The sequence below is a fragment of the Eublepharis macularius genome, chromosome 1, assembly GCF_028583425.1.
Source record: "Eublepharis macularius isolate TG4126 chromosome 1, MPM_Emac_v1.0, whole genome shotgun sequence".
NCBI lineage: Eukaryota > Metazoa > Chordata > Lepidosauria > Squamata > Eublepharidae > Eublepharis > Eublepharis macularius.
The window spans coordinates 224425198-224443859 of NC_072790.1; the positions used below are offsets into that span (position 1 = coordinate 224425198).

The 18662-nt window shown below is 47.5% G+C and overlaps 1 protein-coding gene across 1 annotated transcript in view; it reads left to right on the forward strand.

Moving 5' to 3' along the window:
• DPYSL5 (dihydropyrimidinase like 5) overlaps positions 1-18662 on the forward strand; it is a 39343-nt gene that overhangs the window by 7256 nt on the left and 13425 nt on the right. Inside the window, exons 2-4 of the mRNA XM_054978287.1 lie at positions 13013-13171; positions 15919-16098; positions 17757-17825. Coding sequence (XP_054834262.1) covers positions 13013-13171; positions 15919-16098; positions 17757-17825 — 408 coding nt within the window. The remainder of the gene's footprint in view (positions 1-13012; positions 13172-15918; positions 16099-17756; positions 17826-18662) is intronic.

Here is an 18662-nt window from a genome sequence, read left to right on the forward strand (position 1 = left end):
TTGCAGTCAAGGGCATCAGTGGCTTTGTTAGAGTATTATTCCACTGGTGGGGGGAAGATTACTTTTAAAACAGTCTTTTTGTTTCAAAGCAGCACATTAACCATGAACCTACAAGGTTATTATTTCTAATAATCAGGCTCAAACAGGTAATCAGCCCTCTGACAGAAGGGAAGTATTTAAGTTTGCTTATTCTAGGTATCAAATGAAAATATTGTATCCCAGACAAAAATTATTCAGTTATACAACGGGCTCTAGAAAGCTGGGGCTGGGGAGGGCTGCTGGTGGTGGGGGGTTGGGAAGGGCTGGCAGGTAGGGGCCAAGGGGGGGTTTGGGGAGGGTGGAGAGGCAGGAGGGGTCTGGGGAGGGATGGCAGGTAGGGAGGCAATGGGGGGTTGGGGAGGGTGGAGAGGCAGGAGGGGCGTGGGGAGGATTGGCAGGTAGAGGGGCAAGGGGGGTCTGGGGAGGGCTGAGAGGCAGGAGGGGCATGGGAAGGATTGGCAGGTGGAGGGGCAAGGGGGGTCTTGGGAGGGCTGAGAGGCAGGAGGAGTGGGGAGGAATGGCAGGTAGAGGGGCAAGGGGGGTCTGGGGAGGAATGGCAGGTAGGGAGGCAATGGGGGTTTGGGGAGGATGGAGAGGCAGGAGGGGATGGCTAGCAGCTGGGGGGCAAGGGGTGTGTGGGGACGGCTGGCAGATGGGATATGGAGCCAGGGAGGGTGGGCAGGTGGGCTCGTTCTTCCTGCCATATCCTCGGCTTGCGCTCCCTCGCCTCGGGTCTGTGGAGAGCGGTGCGCTGTGGCTCCAGCGGGCCTTGCAGGGCGGCGGCGCTCCACTTGCGCCCCCTCACCCCGGGTCTGCGGAGAGCAGAGCGCCACAGCTCCAGCGGGCCTCGCAGGGTGGCAGCCGCATCGCTCGTGCCCCCTTGCCCTGGGTCCATGGAGAGTGGTGTGCCGCGGCTCCAGCGGACCTCGCAGGGCGGCGGTGCTCCACTTGCGCCTCCTCGCCCCGGGTCCATGGAGAGCAGAGCACCACAGCTCCAGTGGCCCTTGCAGGGTGGCAGCCGCATCACTTGTGCCCCCTTGCCCCGGGTCTGCAGAAAGCGGAGCGCCCAGCTCTGGCGAGGCTGACGCAGCAACGAGCACTTCGCCCTCGCCCCGTCACCCCGTCCCTGCCGAAAGCAGCGTAGCTCGGCTCCAGCAAGGGTCAGAGGGCAGCGAGCCGCGGGTGCTTCTCCCCTGCTGCATCTCCCCCGGGGCTTGCAGGCATGCCGCCCTTCCCACACCGCTGCCCACCGCCCGCCTCCAACTGGGCTACGAAGCCCAGTGGCAGCAGGCCGGGCCTACTTGCCCGGCCCTCTACTGCTAGTGGCACCCTCCGGAAGTGGTGTTCCACGGTGCCCTTTTATCCTGGTGCGCCCATGCAGGCGCACCAGCATAAATGTGCGTCGTCGGAAAGACGCTAAGGGAATTATATATAGTAGGATCATTCTAATCACTCATGAAATGATTAAATAAAAAGAACCACAATAATACAAGAACACTAGTGTATGTCAATTAAATCAAATAAAAAAGCATACATGCCTCTTCTGGGCATGGAGCAGGGGGGTCACTGGGGGTGTAGGGGGGTAGTTCTGAATTTCCTGCATTGTGCAGGCGGTTGGACTAGATGACCCTGGAGGTCCCTTCTAACTCTGTGATTCTATGGCATCCTTTATCCTTACTATCTTAAACTTAACAAATAAAATACAATTTATGATTCGTACCAAAATGTTTTCAGAAAAGCTAAGATAGTATCACTGCAACCCAAATTTGAGAGATTCAGGGTTTTAGGATGTGTAGCTACCTTACATAGCCCAATTACATGAACATCACATGACTTTATTTAAACCACTTAATTTGTTGCCTAAGGAGGCATAATGTAGGTAACCTCTGAGCAGTGAATGGCATTACTCAAGGAATACTAGTTTTAAACTCTTTTCTGTTTACTCTACTCTTTTTGAGATTAACAGGAAATCCTAAACAGAGTTCTGCCAGTCTAAGCCCATTGAAATCAATGGGCATAGAGTGGAGTAACTCTGCTTAGGGTTTCACTGTTAGTCTGGGCATAAAGCCGTTTATTCATAAACTGTCTTTCTCAAGATTGGGACAGTGAGAGCAAAACTGAACCAGTAAGAAACAAATCCATGTTTTCAGTTTTGAAAGCAAAAAAACAAATTCGCAGGCCTGCTTTGTAAGGATTCTATACCATTAAGGTCAGAGTCCATGACAGTTTATTATTGTTATGTTTCCTTTTTAGGCATGTGTGGTTCTCAAAGCAGCCTATGAGCACTAAAATCCCACCCACCCCCAATCCAAGATAAGATGTTGATAATTATACTGATTAGCCTCTATATGCCTCTTCCAGTGTTTGAAAAAGTCTTCGGTAAATTTTTGAAGAAATCTTGCAATAGCCCTGTGAGGTAGACCAATGCTTTATCCCCCTATTGCAGGTGGGGGTACTACATACAGGCTGTGGTTGGGTGAAAGCCAGCTGGGCTTTGTAGCTGAGACTTGAAGAGGCAACATTCTACATTTAGTTTCTTGGCAGCTATTCTACTCCAGGTCTCAATGTTAGGGATATATAGGTGTGCCTATAGCACAGGGGTGGGCAAATTGCGGCCCGCGGGCCACATGCGGCCCGCTACAGAGTTTTTTGTGGCCCACCAAGACAGTCAGAAAAATCCACCTTGAACCGAGCTATAGATGATATGAAATTAGCACAATAAATAAATTGAATAAAACACCACTATTTTATTTAATTTATATTTATTGATTTTTATGATACAATTTATACCTTTTCTAAAATGCAAAGTTAACTAATGAATGCAATCATTTTAAAAGGTGCGGCCTTCCACTAACCTCCGCTCCCACAAAGTGGCCCCCGAGCCAAAACAGTTGCCCACTCCTGCTATAGCAGATTCTTTTAGTTCTTGATGGCATAGGAGACATTACAGGATGGGAGAAGGAAATGTCTTGAGGTTTCAGCTTCCCCTGTCCTGCGCATTTGAGCAGAGTCTGAACAAGAGCTGGGGGAGGGGAGAAGCCCCAGTGCCAGGAGTCCATTTTGTGGCTCTGAGGTGCACCAAGTAAGAAGCAATGCACTGCTATGACTGCCTCGATCCACAAGCATTCAAGTCTTCTCTACAGGCAGGCCTGACCAGGCTACTCAGGCCTGGAGCTGTCCCTGCCTCTGGTGCTGGAAAGAAACTGGCTCCTTGCCTGAGGCAAAAGCAACTCAGCTATGCAATAGAGTAAATCTGTTGCTGGCACCATGGACTTGGGAAGGAATGCCTTTGCTGTTTACAGATCAAAGGCTGAAATAGTAGCCCCATAACATTTCCTACTTGCTTTTGTCTTCCAAAGGCCCTGTGAGTTTTGATTAATACTGGAAAGATGGGGAAACATTGCTTCTTTCTCCCAAGTCATTTGCATGGGGGGTGCATACTAAGGAAACTGATTCCCAAAGAGCTTCCCGCATAACTGTCTGTAACATATTTCAGGCAAGGCTTTTAGCATGTTCTGCATTAACTGTTTTCTCCCTCTTCCTCTCCCCCCTCCCCTCTTTTTGTTATATTAAGCCTAAGGGCTGATCATTGAAGAATAGCTTGCTGTTTTGTGACTGTTGTTTAGTCCTCATAAAAGTGTTCTGACAATGTTCCTATGCAAGTGAGGAACTCGGAACTCCAGGATACTTCAGAGCCAAAACAGACATGGGATGACAGCAAAAGGCTCTCTTACCGTTTTAATTTCCACTTTTAAATCAAACACTGAATGATACTAATTTGAGGGGGAAAGCCCCACCTCAGCCATCTCAGTCACTGAAATTTTTATCTTTCCCTTCTTCCAAGGAGCTTGAGGCAGTGAGCATAAATCTAAATTCTTTCTAAATTCAATGTGTGTGGCTGATCTAAATTGTTCCCTCCCCCAAAGGTGGTTTTAGCTGTGCAGCAGGAAAAATACAGGTAAATGTATTGTGCCAGTCTTTTCTCCTACCAACTTCAAAATAGTGAGAAACTGGGAAAATGGCACCAGGGGAAAATGATTGTACCTCCTCCCAGCCTCACTTCTCCAAATAAACTCATAGCTCCTTATGGTTTATTTTATGTAAAAATGAAAATATCAGGAGAGCTGATCACACCTGTTTTGATCTCACGCACATGTCTTTTGCTATTTTAATGGGCCATTCATTTGTTTCTTGCTTTCTTTCCCTTGGGCTTTGGGAGTTCCACCTGTGCAGTTGCTATTGACAGGATGGCTTGTTAGGAATAAAGGGGAGGTGATTTTCAAGGTTACCCATTCTACTACCCTGGACAGGGAAAAAAAGTTGATTCTTATTGCCTTACTTATATAAAACCCCATTTCTCACCTTCGACTCCTTGGCTGTTCCCTTGATTAAGTTGCTTGGGATTTTAACTTTGGATGTTGGCCAACCCCATCAGACTCTGTAAATAGAAAAATGAAAGGCTAGGGCCAGGGCCAGATAGGAACTGCTATTAATGCCAGGGTCAGGCTTCTAATTTGTTGTCAAGACCCAGTAAGTCTGGCCTACCCCTGGTCTGTCCCAGGTGTGGAATATCCTTCTATCAGATTGTTCTTTTGCTTCTGGAGTGATGCAATGTTAAGTGTGTTGAGTGAACTTTGGAGATCCAGATTGAAATCCTGCCTGTCCACAGCTACAGATAGTAGCCCTCGATGCAGTCACTACATTAATAACAACAACAACATTTGATTTATATACTGCCCTTCAAGACAACTTAATGCCCACTCAAAGTGGTTTACAAAGTATGTTACTATTATCCCCACAACAAAACACCCTGTGAAGTGGGTGGGGCTGAGAGAGCTCCAGAGAGCTGTGACTGGCCCAAGGTCACCCAGCTGGCTACAAGTGGAGGAGTGGGGAATCAAACCTGGCTCTCCAGATTAGAGTCCCGCACTCTTAACCACTACACCAAGCTGGCTCTCTGTTGGTCATCCCTGAAGCGGGACTCATAAAGGCTTACTTCACACAGCAGTGTGACAGCAAAGATGGTAACCATAGTCTTCTTATGGCCCAGAGTCATCAGGCACTTATGTCTCTATCTTCCCAACAGCTGCTGAAATGTCCCTCTTCTCCCCTACCTCTCAGCCCAGTGTGAGAGATCTGATTCTTTCCATTCTTTGGAAACAGATTTCAGTGGGCAAGCCCTTTGTGGTCAGTTGCAACAAAAACAAGAAGGAATCCTGTGGCACCGTGAAAAGTTCAAAATATTTTAGGAACTTCTACAGTTATGACTAGGATGCCCTTCTGTTGCCCTCCTGCTCAGCTTCTTTAGGAATCAAAGGGCCAGGGCTGGTCCAGCGGTTCATTTCTAATGGAAGGTAGTGTGGCTCAACCACTCCCTCTCACCTCAAAGCTCGTTTCTGGACATGAGCTTTGATAGTGGTAGAAATGCTCTTTGCATGTGTTTGAGGCACCTGCTTTGTGCTTCTGGCACTGAAAACAGCATCTGGGGCTTATCCCTGCCTTAAATTAAACTGTGGGTTACTCTTACGTGTGTTGCAGCGCTCACATGCACATCGGCCTCTGCCTTTCACAACTACTACTGTTGGTTTTCTTGACATGCCAGGAGACCTGAAGAGAGCCCCTGTCCCACTGCATGTTTAGCCTTGAGTCCTGTGTTCTATGGGCCAAAATGTGATCATGATTTCCTTTGTGTCCAGTACCTTGGTGTGGGGTTGCTTGAAAAAATGTTACCCAGACAGCTTCTCCCTCCATCTCTTCTGGGGGCCTTCCCTTGTCAGCCAAAGAATTACACAACCCACAAAGCAGCTTTGGAGATTAGCTGGTGGCTAGCAAGTGTCATCTGAGGACACAGCCTTCCCCTTGAACCAGCAGATAACTGGGAAGAGCAGCTTGATGGGGGTTCAGCTCTAGAAACAGCCCAGTAGTCAGCAACTCACTTCTCCCAGGATTCCTACTGTCACACCTCAAACGATGGAGGAGTCCCCAGGAGGAGAGGGATGTGGCCTCTATTTCACAGCTATTTGATATGCAAAATGTCTCATTATATCAAGACAGGAAGTTGGTGAGGAGCCTGGCCACCCGCCCAATAGAAGACTAGAAAAGATCCATGCAGAGCCCTTCCTCTATGTGGGAGGTTATATTGTTAATCCATTTTCAGTGAGCATGATGGAGAATCCAGGAAGGACTCCATGTTTGCACAGGAAGTGGCAATTATGTGATAATGTAATTTTTAAAAATGGTTTTAATTAGAGCTGTCATCTCATTAAGCGAATCTTAATTATTATGGGAGTGTTAAATTGTTAACTAATAAACCAGGGGTCCCCAAACCCCAGTTCGTGGACTGTGGCGGGTGAGTGCAGAGCTGGCTGCAGGGAGCAGGTGAGGTAGGTGGTCGCCTATCACCCCCAGATGGGACCGTCTAGTTGCAGGAAAACAAACTCAGGGCTCCCACTGATTCTGCATTGTGGTGAGTTGTATAATTATTTCATTATATATTATAATGTAATAATAGAAATAAAGTGCACCAGTCTGTGGAAAAATGGTCTTCCATGAAACTGGTCCCTGGTCCCAAAAAGGTTGGGGACCGCTGAACAGAACACTTTTAAAGGCAAATACTGTAGACAGACATGACTACCCGCCCGAAACTTCCTTCCACACTTATTTGTCACTTGCAGTCTCCAGCAATTAGGCTAAGGCAGCCAGATGTGGAGATTGCATGCCCTCTGACCAGTGCAGTTAACAATAGGTCCCAAATGAGGACCAAACTAGATGTGCAAGTTTTTAAAGAGCTCGGTCCAGGTTGCTCAGGCCCAGCTTATGTTCCTTGCAGCCACTCAGGAGCTGTGGGGAATGTCTGTTAAAAATAAAGGAGAGCCTATTTGTGCTGGGGATACTACTGTGTGTGGAGGAACAGCTTCTGGCTCCCTCCAAGCCATTTTCCTGTGCCAAAATAGTGCTGGGGAGAGTTGTTTCTAAATTTGTGTTGCTTTCTGTGTACAGAACATTCCAGATGGAGCAGCAGAAATGGGAAGTAACTCTCCCTGGCACTATTTTGGCATAGGACAATGGCTTATGGGGAAGACAGGAGCTCTTTCTCCCCCTGCAGTGGTGTTCCTAGCCCCAACAGGTGTTCTCTCTCTTTTTTTTTAACGATCCTTCCCTGCAGCTGCTGTGTGGCTGCAGGGAACGTGAATTGTCTGGGCCCACCTCTTAGAAAACCCACACATTAAGTTTGTTCCTGAGATTTACACGCAGGTCCCCTTAATGAACCCTGAGATAGTTCTGTTTATTTAATACTTCTGTATGGCACTATCAGTGTGCATGAAACTCGACAATACCAGGAGATGAGTCCATGTCCCCAAGGAGCTGATAGTCTCTAGAATTTGACACAAAGGAGGCAATAAGGGTAAAGGAGGGAGGTGGCACTGGCAGTTCAATATCACTCACTGCCTGAGGCAGTCGCAGCGGCAGCCACCACCATCTCCTACCTCACTGCTTATGCCTCTGCTCTCAAAAGAGATAATCTGCCTTACCTCTTTGCTGCTCCAGCCTCCTTTAAAAATAGTAGAGCAAGCTGTACCTGCCCTATTACGCTTCTTGAACTTTCACAAGTACTTCCCCTCATGAGTGTTTGGCCACCATTTTGGTTGCCATGGAAACAGGAACCAGTGGCTGAGCTCTTGTGAGAAGGAATCCTGTGAGAATTTGCAAACTGGTATGTACAGCCTACCCATATATTTTTAAACAGGCACGAAGGAGGACATAAGGAAAATGATTTTCTCTGGCTTCCGGTTGGGTGGTAAGTGGCTGGCAGGCAGGCAGGAGGGAAAGGTTGCCCCCCCCCATTTTATTCATTTATTTACTTCGTATGTAGTCTGCCTTTCTCACTAGGGTTGCCAGTCCCCTGGTGGGGGCGGGGGATCCCCCGCTCCCCCCCTCCACCCCCCCCCCCGCTTACCTGGCCAACGGGGGAGGCACAGGCCTCCCGGAAGCTCAGTCCATGGCAGCGCAGTGCACTCCTGGGTGGTGCAGCGTGCTCCTACAGGCCCAATATGGGCCCAAATTGGCCAAGATTGGGCTGCTGCGGCGCGCGGGAGCACTCCCATGCTCCACAGTGTCCTGTTCCAGGCTGATTCAGGCTCGATCTGGACCAATTCGGGCCCGAATCAGCCCAGATCAGGTTGCTGCAAAGTGCAGGAACACTCCTGCGCTCCACAGCAGCTTGTTCCAGGCCAATTCGGGTCTGATCTGGGCCAATTCGGGCCCAAATCAACCTAGATCGGGCCACTGTGGAGCGCAGGAGCACAGCCGCACTCTGCAGCAGCCCAATTCAGTCCAAATCTGGCCTGACTCAGCCCGTGGAACAGGGAAGCTACCAGGAAGGTGCTGGGCCCCCCACCTCCCACCAGGAGCACAGGGGACCTGGGAACCCTATTTCTCACTGAGACTCAAGGCAGATTACAAAGTTTTAAAAAGATTTTTTTAAAAAACCCATTAAATTGAAGTATTACTAAATTACAATACATGCAGCTGGCAAATACTTCATTTGAATAGCTGCAGAGAGAAAAACATCAAAATCCACCCAAATCAAGCTGAAATAAATCATTGTCTGACTTCAAAAGAGCAGTCATAAATGAGGATATGAGGTTCTTAGCCAATGTGTGTGTGGGGTGGGGGAGCTCAACAGACTTCTTAGACAAATAAAATTTTCATTTGCTATCTAAACAAGCGAGGCATCTGATGAACCAATATGGTATTCTATAGCTGAAGCACCACCACAGAAAAAGTCCAGATGGGAGTAGGTGGTTCTTTAGTACCTTAGACTCTGATTTATTTGCATGTCAGTCAGGTTAAAGTAGCTCAGTGGACATCAACAAATGTTGACAGGACTAGAGGCTCTTACTTGTTTCACTGACTCTGAACTGAGAGATCCAGCAAAATGTAGCAGGGTTCACAGTTCGACAGAGGAATGCAGCAGACTGTGAGTGGCAAGCCAGGAGGATTCAACAATGGAAACATCCTAGAAGTCTTCACTTTTTCAGACAGTTTGTCTCAAAATAGCAATTCCCAGAGAGTTTATGAAGCAGCGTTATGCAGAGTTGGGCCAAAGTGTCTCCTAGCCTGTTTTAAACAAGTCAAAGGTATTCCTGGAAATCATTTGAGATCCTTAATTCTAAACAGCAGAAACCATAAAAGGATCAGATGCAGTTAACCTTGAGCATGAAATTGAAGCAAACTGGGTTGGATCCCCACCGATCTAATGGTAGTGCTCCCCCACCCCGCAAAAGAAGATATCCTCTGATAGAAGTTATTGCACAGAATAAGATTCCTTACATTGAAGGAAAGCACTGCCTTTAGTGCAGGGTTGGGTTCTACAGGATCCAACCCGCTACTTGAAAAGTGTTTTATCCTATGGCCATAAATTCTCTAAAGATTAACTGAGCTGACTGAAAAAGGTAACTGCTACCAGATAAATCACAAAATAATCCCAGGACAGTGTTCGGAAAGCATATCCCTCCCCTTTGTTGACGTGCTCTCTTCATAACTTACGAGTTTCATAGATATGGGAACAACTAGAAGTGAGTGATGGGAACAATAATGCTTAGAAGGAAGGAAGAAGGGATGAGGATAAGGGAAATATTTTCATCAGTCATCTGTTAAGAACCTATCCCAGACTGAATGAGGAATATATGAGTCTGTTACACTGCCATCCTATACAAAGTTATACTCTTCTAAACTGATTGACTTCAATGAAGGGTGTAACTGCTAATTTGGTATATTTGTTATTTATTACATTTTAAATGCAATTCCTCCTTTATGGAGCTCTGGGAAGCATAAACAATCTCTTCCTGCCTAGAGATGTGACATTTATGGAAATTTTGAAGCCACGGGAGACAGAAAATCTAGGAAAAAATGAAATCTATTCAATACTTACTTTCTTATCAAGCCTAAGCTTATTTTACTGCTTTAACATAGAATGCATAAATTATAATTTAACATATAAAATAGTACTATTTGGCATATTTATTAAATTTAAAATAATGAATGCCTTAGTTTTTCTGCAAGCAAAATTGCATGTATACAGAATACAAAAGAGAGATGCCGAATTCTGAACTGTATGTTGCACCTTATCACATGTATCTTATGTTTTGCCATCTGAGAGGGAAAAGTTGAAAAAAGAAAAAACATATTTTGTAGTAAAAAACAATGTGTGTTATTTGATCAAAACCCGACTTATACAGTCATAGTAGGGTCAGCAGTATAGTGACCCTAAACTTTATATTGTTGAAAACACTGTTGTTTATCTCTACAGTATACACATGAGCCAGTTTGGGATAGTCGTTAAGAGCGGCAGGACTCTAATATGGGGAACTGGGTTTGATTCCCCACTTCTCTGCTTGAAACCAGCTGAGTGACCTTAGGTCAGTCTACGCTTCTTGGAGCTCTCTCAACCCCACACACCTCACAGGTGATTGTTCTGAGGATAATAATAACACACTTTGTAAACTGCTCTGAGTGAGCAGCATTAAGTTGTCCCGAAGGGTGATATATAAATCAAATTTTATTATTATTATGAATCATTCTCTAATGTAGATTGGCTTACATAAACAGTCCTCATGTTTATTTATTTACATTATTTATAATCTGCATTTCTCACTGAGACCATATAAAACCTTGTATTAAAAAGCATTTAACTCATTCCAAAAGAAAATATTTTGTAGTTTTGTCATTCCTCCCCCCTCCAAATTGGGGGGAAAGGAGAAGAAAAAACATTTCCCCTCCAAATTACTTCCGCCCCCACGCACATCTCTTTCTTTGCTCACTACTGAATGAAACAGGTTATATTGAAAGATAGTGACTGGACCAAGATTGTTTAATAACTTTTGTGGCCAAGTAAAGACATATCCAGGTCTCCCGAGGTCTAATTTGACAGACCAGTTTAGCTCTCTCTGGCTTGACTTTTGGGTTTTAATACTTTGTGATTACTCAAATGTGTAATCGTATTGTTTTATATTGCTGGCTTTTGCTGTAATAAATTGGATTTGGATTTGGATTACTCAAATGTTAAGCTCAAATTGCAAGTATGGTTAGCCTTTCAAAAGACAGAGTTAAAATTAGAGATGGGCATGAACCGAAATATGAACCAGAATTAAGCACGAACCTGGCCGGTTCATGGTTCGCGAACCACGGTTCGTCAGATCCCATTTCTGACGAACCGCCACTAACTTTTAGGCTGGTTCGTTTGGTTCGTTTTTTGGTTCATCGCTGCAGACAGCCTCTGCAGTCAATCAGTTTCCTAGGCAACAGGGGATGGACTTCCTGTAGACCTTCTGCTGCCCCAGAAGTGATGATTTTCTGACATGGATGTGACTTTTTCACGAACCAAATGAACCGGTTTGCGAACCAGGGGCAGGTTTGTGAAAGTTCGTGGTTTGTGGTTCATGAAATTTGACGAACTGCATGGTTCGGGTTTTTTCAATTCGTGCCCATCTCTAGTTAAAATTCCTCCCCCTTTCTCAATTCCAAGCTGAGAGTGGAGCAGGAAAGCAATTTAGCATAATAATTACTGCACATATATACCGCACTTCTAGACAGATTAGTGCCCCACTTGAAGCAATGAACAAAGTTGTTATTGTCCTCACAGTAGAACTGGGGAAATGGGGATGAGAGGAATGGCTTACCCAAGGTCACCTGCTGAGCCCATGGCAGTAGTGGTGGGATTTGAACCAGCAGACTACTGACTCACAATCCTACCACGTAATCACTATGCTACAACGTAGGGTAGCCTAAGAGCAGGACACTGGCCCAGTCATAAAGTCATTGAAGAATCTTTGCCATTTCCTGCCCTGTTATATTTTGAAAAGGGGACTTGTCGGCAGGAGTTCTCTCCTGAAATTGGAGGGGGGGCTGTTCTAGGGATGCAGACATGTTCTAGCCATTCTGGAAGATTACTAAAATGAACATCAAACCTGGAACCGGTAAGATAATTTCTCCCTTATCTCTTTAACATCCTAGAGATAAGTCTAGAATTAAGGAAAGGAGGATAGTTTTTACATACTTGATTTTCTGCGCTCAGAGTCTTGCCATTCAACTATATTTACTTGTATCTCCGTTGTTTTCATATATTCTTTGAGAAAATTTCTTTTTTCTGAAACTGGAGTTATTTAGTCTCTGTAAACCACATCAAGCCCAGTTCAATTCAGACTTACTAGGAATAGGGGGAAAGCTTTTAAGTACTACTGTCCTAGAGAGCTCATGTAAGAGAGATTGGTCCCCTCTGTAGCAATCTGTAGAAAGTGGGAGGGGCAAAAGTGGTGTTAAGGTCTTTAAAGTGACAGAATGAGAGAGGAGCCTAAAGCCTTCAGTCCTGCAGGCTGGACTAAACCTCTGAAAACTGGTCTGCTGGTGGCAGCGGATACCCTAACAAAAGCAGGAAATGAAGGAAGAGGAGTCTTGTTGGAGTCTAGTAGCTGGAAAGCTGAGTGGGCTGAATAATTCTCTCACTCCCCCATAGTGCAGGAACGGGCACTGGAGAGGCCTGTCTTACCCCACCTGTCCAGCTGTTTTCTGCAGCGTTTCTCTTTCTTTTCTCATGTAATTCCCTAATACTCCTCCCTGTATTGCCCTAAGAAAGGCATGGCATCTCCTCACCCAAAGTCATACATGACAGCTTGCAAGGAGGAACCAGAAAGGGTCTCCAGGGCTTCTTTTCTTGCATAATACTGTCCAAATGGTTTGTTACTTGAGAGCTTCTGATACTGAGGAATTTGCCACCATCTATCCCTGGGTTCTGACTGGTGGGAGAGGGTCCCTGAGCATGTGCAGAGAGCATGCCAGCCTCTCCTCATGCCAGCATGACCAGGCCCCTGGAGGGTGAGGCTTGCAGGCATGCCGATCCTCAGTGGGCATCTTGGATCTGCGAGGAGCCTGCTCTTTCTCTTCCCTTCTCAAGGCTGGTCCATTCTCTCCACAGGCTGCCCTGGTTGGGGGCACAACCATGGTGATTGGACACGTGCTTCCAGATAAGGACACTTCCCTGCTAGATGCTTATGAAAAGTGCCGTAGCCTGGCTGACCCCAAGGTGTGCTGTGACTATGCCCTGCATGTGGGCATCACCTGGTGGGCACCCAAGGTAAGAGGGTTGAAGCCGGTAAAGGAGGGTGGTTTCCGTGGCACCTGTAACATCCAGCAAAGTTGCCTTCCAAGCCTTCCATCTACAGACACCCCTCCACATTCTCCAGACTGCCAACCATTACACTGAACCCACCAATCTCCTCCTCACAACTCTTCAGTCAAGCCTCAGTCTAGTTCTTGCCTTTATAGTATATTGAGAGCAGGACTGTGTATTAAGGACATCTGTGATCACATAACATCTCAAGAGAGGGGATGTCCCTTCTTTGCGTGCAGAAAATCCCAGATACAACACCGGCATCGCCAGTTGAACGGATCAGTTGGGGACTCTGGAGCACTGCTGCCAGTCTGAATTTACAGTATTGAGTTTGATAGTGGCCTGAAAGCAGCATTATGTATCAACACTGCATTTCCTTACCAAACCAGATGAGAAGTTAAGTGTCCAGAGCAGCTAGTATGTCTTATATTCATTTTCCAGGCACTCAGGAGTGCCGTTTGGATGGGGACCTTGATACAAAGTTTAGAGTGGGTTAAGCATTCTTCTCCACACTGTTTTCCCAGTCTGAAATGGCTCTGGGGAGTCACTACTTGCCCCATCAGAAAAAAAATTACAAGTACTAATTTAGGTGCATGTATGTTTGCCCCAGTAGGGCACATAGTAGCTCCGTGGGGCCATCTGAGTAAAGAAGTGGGGTCTCAGTGCTCCTGCCAAAGAAAGAGGAGGGGCTGTGGCTCAATGATAGAGCATCTGCTTGGCATGTGGAAGGTCCCAAGTACAAATCTCAGCATCTCCACCCAAAAAGATCAGGTAATAGGAGATGTGAAAAAACGCTGCTTGAGAACCTGGAGAGCCGTTGCTCGTCTGAGGAGATGTTATTCCCCTCGATCGACAAGAGGTCTGATTCAGTATATGGCAGGTTCATTTGTGTTGATTTGTGTTCAGAAACCATTGAGAAGGAGACATTAGGAACAGAGCTGTGGCAAGCAGAGAAGGCTTAAGCATCCCACTGTGCACCACAATCCACTGTTTTTTTAATGTGAGAGTTAGTGTGTAATGTGTGGAGAGCCCATAAGCCCTATCTTTTCTTGTTTTTATCTTGTGCAGAGTTGAGTTGTTTGAACCATTTAATATTTATTAAAAGTATCCAAAGTGCAGCTTGCCCTGAGGCAAGCGATAAACTGAAAAAATGACGTAAAACAGTGGCTCTGGCAAATCCCCCACGTTCTTCCTGGCCCAACCCTATAGTCATTAGGCCTAGAAGCTGATTTCTGTTTGTTTGTTTGTTTTTAAAAGCAAGTTCACATTGTCAAGATTTTTGTACCAAGTGCTTTTTTTTGAGCCAGAACGTCCCAAAACGGCATTCTAGCACCTCTTTAAAATACCCACGTGACTGGTGTCACGTGGGTATTTTAAAAATGCCTTGTTTTGGCCATTTAGGGCCCATTTAGGGCCTGAAACGGCCTGGATTGGGGCCGAAACAGCTGGGATCGGGCCGGTGCTGGGCAGGAGAGGGTTCCCCTGCCCGGCACCGGCCCAATCCTGGCCTTTTGGGACCTGATCTGGGCTGTTTCAGGGCCGTTTTGCCCATTTTGGGCCCATTTACAGCCTGAATCGGCCAGGATCTGGGCCAAAACGGCCGGTTCCCTGCCCAGCACTGGCCTGCTCTTGGCCGTTTCGGCCCTGATCTGGGCCATTTCAGGGCCTTTGGGGCCCATTTCAGGCCCAAAACGGCCAGGATCGGGCCTCTGATGGGTGGGGGAATGCTCCTCCACCTGGCCATTTTGGGCCCCTTTCGGCCATTTTGGGCCCAATTTGAGTCCAAAATGGCCATGATTAGTCCGAAACGGCCAGCATCTAGCCCCTGCCAGGTCAGCAAAGACTCCCCTGCCTGACAGTGGCCCGGTCCTGGTCCTTTTGGGCCCAATTCAGGCCCAAAACAGCCAGGATTGGGCCTGAAATGGTCAGGATGGGGCTCAAGACAGCCAGGATTGGGCTGCTGCCCGGTGGGGGAGTGCTCTCCTGTGTGGCAGCAGCCCGTTCCAGGCTGATTTGAGCTGTTTTAGGCCCGTTTTGGCCCAATTTGGGCCCAAAATGGCCTGGATCCGGCCACTGCCAGACAAGGAAGTGCTCCCCTGCGGCAGAGCAGCCCATTCCAGGCCCGATCCAGCCTGAATTTAGCCTTATCCAGGCTGAATTGGAGCCCCCCATGAACCACAGGAGCACTCCCGGGGCGGGCACGGCCTGTGTGATGATGTCACTCCCTGGAAGTGACGTCATCATGTAGTCCCGGGAGCTAGTGCGCATACTGCATGTGTGCACATGTTGTGAGAGACACACCACCTCCTCCCAGGAGTTGTCCTAGGTGAGTTTCCCCACTTCTTTCCCCAGAAAAAAAGCCCTACCAAATTCTCCATGAGAATCCCAATACATGGATTTTCCCAGTATGTGATAGCTTGTTTGGTGCCCCTTTCCATATTTAAATGTCTTTCCATGGTTAAATGCAGAATATATGCGCATTAGACAGTAAGAAGATACACGATAAGCTCTCAGGATTGAAGCAGTGAAGTTAAGGTGGAGAGGCTGAGGTTGAGGAAAGCACCTTTATTTATTTATATGGACTTTTGAGTTGTGGGGACTCCTTTATCTTGCTTTTTGAGTTTCAGAGGTGTGGCATACACAAGTTGTTGCTGTCTTTTGTGTGTGCATACATGCAGGGATAATTTAGGTCTCCCTTCTCTATACCACAGGTGAAATCAGAGATGGAGACACTGGTGCGAGAAAAGGGCGTCAACTCCTTCCAGATGTTCATGACCTACAAGGATCTGTACATGTTGCGGGACAGCGAGCTTTATCAGGTCTTCCGCGCCTGCAAGGACATTGGGGCCATTGCCCGTGTCCATGCTGAAAATGGAGAGCTGGTTGCTGAGGTGAGTTCCTTGAAGTGGGGAGAGGGTGAGGAAAGAGGAAGTGGGGTGTGGAGAGCCGCTTGCAAATCCCAAGGCCAATCAGTGCCACCGTGCCTGTCTGTAGGAGGGAAGAGGATTCTTGCTTCCTGGAGGGCAGAGGGTTTGCCTCCCTCTCTGCTTGCATCTCCCGTGTAGTGCTCCCACACGGCGCACGGGGCGTGGGCAGGGGCCAGGCAAGGCAGCTCACCTAGGCTAGTGCCAGCCAAAGAATGTCTGTTCAGGCAAAGTCCAAAGTCAACAGTCCAGGTCAAAACCAGCACAGGCAATCCAAGTCAGGGGTAGACAGGTTCATGGTCTAAAGCAATCCGAGGTCAAAGTCCAGCAAAGGCAGTCCAAGGGGGGAAAACAAGGTTCCAAGGGGGCGAGAAGGTGTCCAGGCTCGACGCTCTGGAAGCAGAGTGGAAGATGACTGAAGTTGTTTCCACGCTGCTCTGAGTTCAGCGTCTGTTCTTATACTCCGCCTTGTTTAAGAGGCGGACAGGCCAGGTGTTTCCTCGTTCATTGATTGCCCTGCCTTGTCATCCTGAATCAGCTCCAGCCGCTGCTGCGCCTGGAGTCGGGCGCTGCGGCACCGTTGCCAGACTGCCTCTCGCGCCCACCCCTTTCTCCAGATGGCTGGCTCTGATGGCTCCCCCCGTGTGGCGGCCGGGGTTGTTTGTGCGTTGCTCGTTTCCTTGGCCCCGGCATTTTCCCCAGGAGGCGTGGGCAGTGCCACTGGCTGCTGCATGGCTGGCTCCTCGGGTACCTCGCCGCCTGGGGTGGGATTTGCCTGCCCAACGCAGTCCTCCTCCTCTGACTTGCTGGCGGCCAGCAAGAGCTCGGTCCGAGGCTGGGTCATGACATCCAGGATGCAAGATGAAAGATGGTGCAGTAGCCTCCCGATTTGCACATGCATTTTCCATCTGTGTAGGTGTTAGGCCGGTATTCCCCACTGATTCTCATCTGATCTATGCTGGTGGCAGCTGGACTCCTCCAGCTCAGTGATCCATTTCCCCTAGGTGTCATCAACAGTGGGCTGCCAGGAGCTTTTCTGCTAATGTGAGATGGCAAGATGCAGGGGCAGAGGATGCCCCTTGTTCAGTTGGCCCTGATTGGCTCAGAACAGAAGCTGTTCTCCTTCCTTAGTGCTCTGACGGGCTTGTGTCCCTCTTACGGCCTACCTCTCAGCATCTCATGAAGTTCCTGCCTCTGCATCTCCCGGGTGCAGTCATGGATGCCATGTAAACTTAGAAATGTTCTTGTGGGCAGGGGTTTCCTGACAGGCATAAGCATGGAACAGCTGTAGAGTTGGTAGCAGCACATGTGTAAAGTCATGTCCTTTTATTCTGGAAGAACTAACCCTACTGTAGACATGATAATGGTTGTGAATAGGAATCTTGACTTCACCATAAATTATACATTGAACTTGTGTGTTGCGGGGGCACACACATTTATTTTGAATCCTCCTTTCATCCTTGCAGATTGTGAGGTTGTGCTGTTGTTATTGTTTTTAAGGTATAAATCTCACATGTCAGCTGATCTTGAGAATAAACCCAAAGTAACAGAGGAGAGAGGGAAAACATCAGGCGTGCCTATCTTGCCTGCCACAGACTAATATACTGTTCTGGTTTCCACTGCAGGGTGCCAGGGAGGTGCTGGACTTGGGCATCACTGGACCAGAAGGAATTGAGATCAGCCGGCCAGAGGAGGTAAGGGTGGCTCATATTCAAACAAGATTCACCCCATCTACCAGTGCTCCTGTTAAGAGTTACCCCCACCTGTCATTCATGTTTGTTAGGCATGTCCTAGCTCAGTCCCAGCAGCCAGCAGTAAAGGGGGAGGGGTAACACGATGACCTGCGTGATCTCTGGGGAACTTGCCACTTTCAGGAAGATAAAGAAAAAGCTGTATTGTCGAAGGCTTTCACGGCCAGAGAACGATGGTTGTTGTGGATTTTCCGGGCTGTATAGCCTTGGTCTTGGCATTGTAGTTCCTGACGTTTCGCCAGCAGCTGTGACTGGCATCTTCAGAGGTGTAGCACCAAAAGAGGAAAGAAGAAACTTTTAAGAATGAATAGAGCATGGTTTCCAGTCCTGAAAAACACCAGGCTAACAAAAGACTCTATACCCTACAATAGCCCTACAGAGAAGATTATCATATCAAGCACCAATCCATATGCAAAAGAACCTCCTCAGGATACAGTGAAGCCTCCCTCCATTAGCATTCCACACCCTGGGAAACTCTTACAGGATGACTGAGCCCAACCCTACCTTCCTGAGTAGATATAAATTACCTGCCAACTTCTTTTCTACACTGTGGCACTGAGAGATCTCTGTCCTTTGGTGCTACACCTCTGAAGATGCCAGTCACAGCTGCTGGCGAAACATCAGGAACTACAATGCCAAGACCACGGCTATACAGCCCGGAAAATCCACAACAACCAAAGAAAAAGCTGTCAGGTAGTCTGGTTGGCTAATTTCAGGGGAGAAAAGATAGTATCCCCTTGTAAGCTTGTCTGTGCCTGTTGAATGATGGAAGCATACAGG